The sequence below is a fragment of the Daucus carota genome, chromosome 8 (genome assembly GCF_001625215.2).
Source record: "Daucus carota subsp. sativus chromosome 8, DH1 v3.0, whole genome shotgun sequence".
Taxonomy (NCBI): domain Eukaryota; kingdom Viridiplantae; phylum Streptophyta; class Magnoliopsida; order Apiales; family Apiaceae; genus Daucus; species Daucus carota.
In genome coordinates, this window is record NC_030388.2 from 1,751,754 (window position 1) to 1,756,616 (window position 4,863).

Below are 4,863 nucleotides of genomic sequence, written 5' to 3' on the forward strand. Positions count from 1 at the left end.
CACACTTTTGATGATTAATATTTTTAATTTTGTATTAGTATTAAATATAAAAGTTTCACTGTATTAAAGTACTCGTAAATATGAATCCAACGAGATCACTCATGACTATATTTAGTCTTATAAATTAGACGTAAACATGTAATTTGTCTCGTGTCATGAACAGTGCCGACATTTGAAATGGGCAAAGTAGTATAAAGAATCAGAGGGAGTAGTAAATTTTGTAAAACGTTCGGCGAACAAGATTGCTCACTTTTGCTGGGAATTCTAGTTCGATAGTTGAACGTAAGTGGAGTAGAGGCGATATTGTGCCTCATTTCTTTCATGTAATGGCTGATGAGTTGAAATCTGATTGAAACTTTCCTTTTTGGCAAAAAAAATAGTGAGAATTAAAATTAATCGGTGAATAGATTAACTAGCTATTAATCAGAAATCGGTGATTAGTGATTAATCATAAATCGATGAATGATCAGAATTAATTTAATATTACTTATAATATAATTACTTTTATTGTTTTCTAGAAATTTTATAAATTATAGTACCGATTTTTGACCGATCAATCACTGATTAGTTACCAATTTGATCGATTATTGACCTAATTTTCGTCCAATCACATCGAAATCCGTCCGATGACCGATTAATCGATTAGATTTTAGGACACTAGTCAAAGTGCTTTGACTATGTACGGTTGAATCTTGATTTTAAAAATTAATCAATGAAGTAATATCCTCATTAAATAATATATTCTGTTGGTACCAATTTTATTGCTCTAAAAAGACTTAATTATAATTGAATATATTATTTTTAAAGTTTTTGTCGGAACAGTTATTATATCAATATCTTTATTCGGAAAAAGAAATCTTTAAAAATAATATTTATTTAAAGACATAATCAAAACATTTCAATATGTGTTTTTTTTTTTTTTTAAAAATTAAAAACACATACTTATATTGAATAGGATATACATATCCAAAATCGGGTGGCCTGCGTCGGTACATATCCATTCCACATGTTCCACAACAAAATTTGAGAAAGAGGACAAACATTTAACCATCTTCCCACCCAAGAAGTATTCTCCAACGGGCCCCTTCCTCTCTGTAACGCTCGACTCCTTTTTCATCATCATAATTTAATTATTTACTTACAATCGAGTTCCCCGACATCACCGACCCACATTTACTGCCCCCACTACTCACATTACTCTAGTCTTTCTTACGTTACACTTTTCATCTTCATAAAGTTCACCAACAGAGTTCCCTTCTCGCAAATATCTAGAGAATCGTTTAATATATTCGAAGATATCCCAACTCAAATTGCAAGTATCTTTTTGAAAATCGAGAATCAAACCTAATTAAATAACAAATATATTCTTTTAAAATTTGTTGATACTCAGATGAATAAATAATCAGATATAGCAAAACATTCTCTCTGTTCCGGTAGGTTTTCACGTTATTTTTTAACACGCGTTTTGAAACTTCTATAAAATATAATTTCATAATATTATTTATTTTTCTCTCACTGAATCAAATTTGACGTTTAAACGTTTATTCAAAAAAATTAATTAAAAAAACATTATCAAACTATACTTTATAGGAGCAGGACGGATCTAGAAAGAGGAATGGGACACGTGCCCCCTATTTTTTTTTACATTTTTTACCACTCTAAATTTTAAAAAATTATAGAAGTGACCTCACAAAATTTAAAAATATATAGGTCTTTTCGAAATTTGCTTGATGGGATGGGAGGAGTAAACAACTTGATGGGATGGGAGGAGTAAAATAATAATATTTTGGTTTATTAAATTAATATGTGTAGTAATTAATAAATTCAAAAATCGAATTTGTAAAACATTTCGTAACGATTAATTGATTAAATTATTAATATTTTGAATCATGACATATGTAGTAGACAAAACTCCGCTCAAGTTGGTTTGTTTATATCCACGCATGCAAAGTGCTTCTTATCTTGCTTGCATCTTCTCTAACGTTACACTTTACAGTTTCTCAAGTACGCTAACACAAAATTATCCTCTGACAACTAAATCTCTCTATCTCTCTCTCGATCAATCTTCTTCTATGGCTTCCCTTTTATTCTTAACCATAGTGCTTGTCTCCATCTCTTGTTTCACACGTGCCGACCTCCCGGGCACGTGGGAGCTGCTTTTAGAAAACGCAGGTATAGCCTCCATGCACACGGCCGTGACACGGTTCAACACTGTGGTACTCCTGGACCGGACCAACATCGGTCCATCTCGCAAAATGCTGCGAAAAGGCCACTGTCGTGTCGACCCGAATAACCCGAATAAACATGACTGTTATGCTCATTCGGTGTTATTCGATCTTGTAACCCGCTCAACCCGACCCCTGATGATCCTGACTGACACTTGGTGCAGCTCGGGTCAGTTTCTGCCTGATGGCACCCTGTTGCAAACAGGAGGTGATCTTGATGGTGTTAAAAAATTTAGAAAATTTAGTCCGTGTAAATTTTCCGAATTTTGTGACTGGCAAGAACTCGAAAATGTCGAATTGTCGCATGGCAGGTGGTACGCGACAAATCAAATATTACCCGACGGTACGATTATTATCGTCGGGGGACGATCGAGTAGTAGTGTCGAATTTTACCCGCCCCGGGAGACCGGCGCCGTGCTTTTCCCGTTTTTAGCACAGGCCGGTGATAATCAGATGGATAATTTGTACCCGTATGTACATTTGTTACCGAACGGGCATTTATTTATTTTCGCAAATAATAAAGCGGTGTTGTATGATTTTGTGATAAATAATGTTGTGAAAGAGTATCCGGATCTAGAAGGAGGCCCGAGGAATTACCCATCCGCAGGCTCGTCCGCGATGCTGGCACTCTCGGGGGACTATTCCGCGGCTACTGTGGTGGTCTGCGGTGGTGCGCCTTATGGTGCGTTTATCGACAGGAGTACTGACACGCCAGCTCATGGGAGCTGCGGCAGAATTGACCCGACCCGACCCGACCCGGTTTGGGAGATGGAGGATATGCCATTTGGTAGGATCATGGGGGATATGGTTATGTTACCAACTGGTGAGGTTATGATTATTAATGGTGCTCAAGCGGGTACGCAAGGGTTCGATTTGGCTTCGAATCCGTGTTTGTACCCGGTTTTGTACAGGCCCGATCAGCCGCTGGGGCTCCGGTTCATGACTCTCAACCCGGGCACGGTTCCAAGAATGTACCACTCTACCGCGAATTTGTTACCCGATGGGAGAATTTTGCTAGCCGGGAGTAATCCGCATTATATTTACAAATTTGGAGTCGAGTTTCCTACCGAGTTGAGAATTGAGGCCTTTTCGCCAGAATATTTATCGCCTGACAGGGCGAATCTGAGGCCAGAAATAGTAGAGCTCCAAGAGACCGTTAAATTTAGCGAAGTGTTTGATATGTTTGTGACCGTGCCACTGCCTGTTGTAGGACTTGTGGAAGTGAACATTGCTAGCGCACCATTTGCCACACATTCGTTCTCGCAAGGGCAGAGGCTGGTTAAGTTGGCTGTGAGTAGCGCGATACCGGATGGCGAAGGCTTGTATAGGATCAGTTGTACGGCGCCACCAGACGGGAAGGTGGCGCCGCCGGGTTACTACATGGTGTTTGCTGTTAACCAGGGTGTTCCCAGTGTGGCAAGGTGGGTTCAAGTAGTGTCATGAAACTTTTTATTTTTTAAAGATTATTGAAGAAATTGACAGGAGTCACAATGTCACATGCAGACATGCTTGACTTCTGTTAGACAAAAATGTCTGTGCTGGGGGATAGGGATGTGATAATTTATTATTTGGAAATTGTTCATATGTTTTAACGTTTCAGTGTATGCTCCTTAATTTGCATAATAATTTTAAGTTTCGGGTCGAGTTCGTGTCTGCGTTCTCGAGTATGTAAATGGTTAATTTCGCCCTTGAGTTTTAAGGTCTTGAAACTAAAGAGGGAGGAGTTGCTGCTGAGAAGTGAAAAGGTTCAGAACCTTTGCTAATTATGGGGGTGTTTGTTTCCGGTTTAAAACCCGGGTTTCTGGTATATAAATTAAAAACACTTATTTATACCGTTTGTGTAAAAAGTCAAGAAGTATTTATAAAAAATTAGGAATGCTAGCTTTTGTTTCAGGATTTCTGTTTATTTTTCAAACACTTTAATCACTTATAAGTCTTAACTTGTTTCTAACTTCTACTCCATTTTTTTATTTTAAGCAAGAAGCACTTATTTTAAGCTCACCCAAACACCCTTATATTTGACATTAGTGTTAAGGTCCACTAAAAATTTATTCTTTTTCTGTATTATAATCATCTTGGTGATGAACTACTATATTTTTATTAATAAAGTTGTATTGAGAATCATATGATTAGACTTTTATTTCAAGTTTAGAATCGGAAAGGGAAATAATTCAGAGATAAAAAGAAAGCATATCTGCTTTCTGCTTTGCTTTTTTGTGTGCTTTGGTGGAGGCATATTATTTCTGTGAAAGAGGTAGTCTTTAATAATAATAATTTCTAAAAAGGATGTATTTTGGTTCAATTGTATATAACTTATTTAGATTTGTATTTTTCAAAAATATTAAGTGAAAATAAAAAGCTTGTCAGGATTAAGTATAATTTATTAATATTAAAGTGTTACGACTTGTTAATCACAAATTATATCTCAGAATAAACTCTCACCAACCACTCCTCTTTTTTTCTTTTGCTTAGCTGTCACTGGAGCTTTCGTCGGATCTCTACCGGTGGAAAATCCCAAAACTTTGTATTTCCTTTGTGTTTCCTTTCTTCTTTCCATAAACATTGTTTTATAGTTTTGATTTTCATAAAAATCTTCTTTATTAGGTAAGATTCGTCTGTTTTTTCTTAAATTTTGGCA

At 36.5% G+C, this 4,863-nt stretch overlaps 1 protein-coding gene across 1 annotated transcript; it reads left to right on the plus strand.

Moving 5' to 3' along the window:
- The first annotated feature begins 1,920 nt into the window (after window positions 1-1,920).
- On the plus strand, window positions 1,921-3,869 carry LOC108197167 (aldehyde oxidase GLOX). The gene has a single exon (XM_017364700.2). It carries the CDS (start codon window positions 1,944-1,946, stop codon window positions 3,666-3,668), a length of 1,725 nt encoding a protein of 574 aa, XP_017220189.1. The 5' UTR covers window positions 1,921-1,943; the 3' UTR covers window positions 3,669-3,869.
- The last annotated feature ends 994 nt before the right edge of the window (window positions 3,870-4,863 follow it).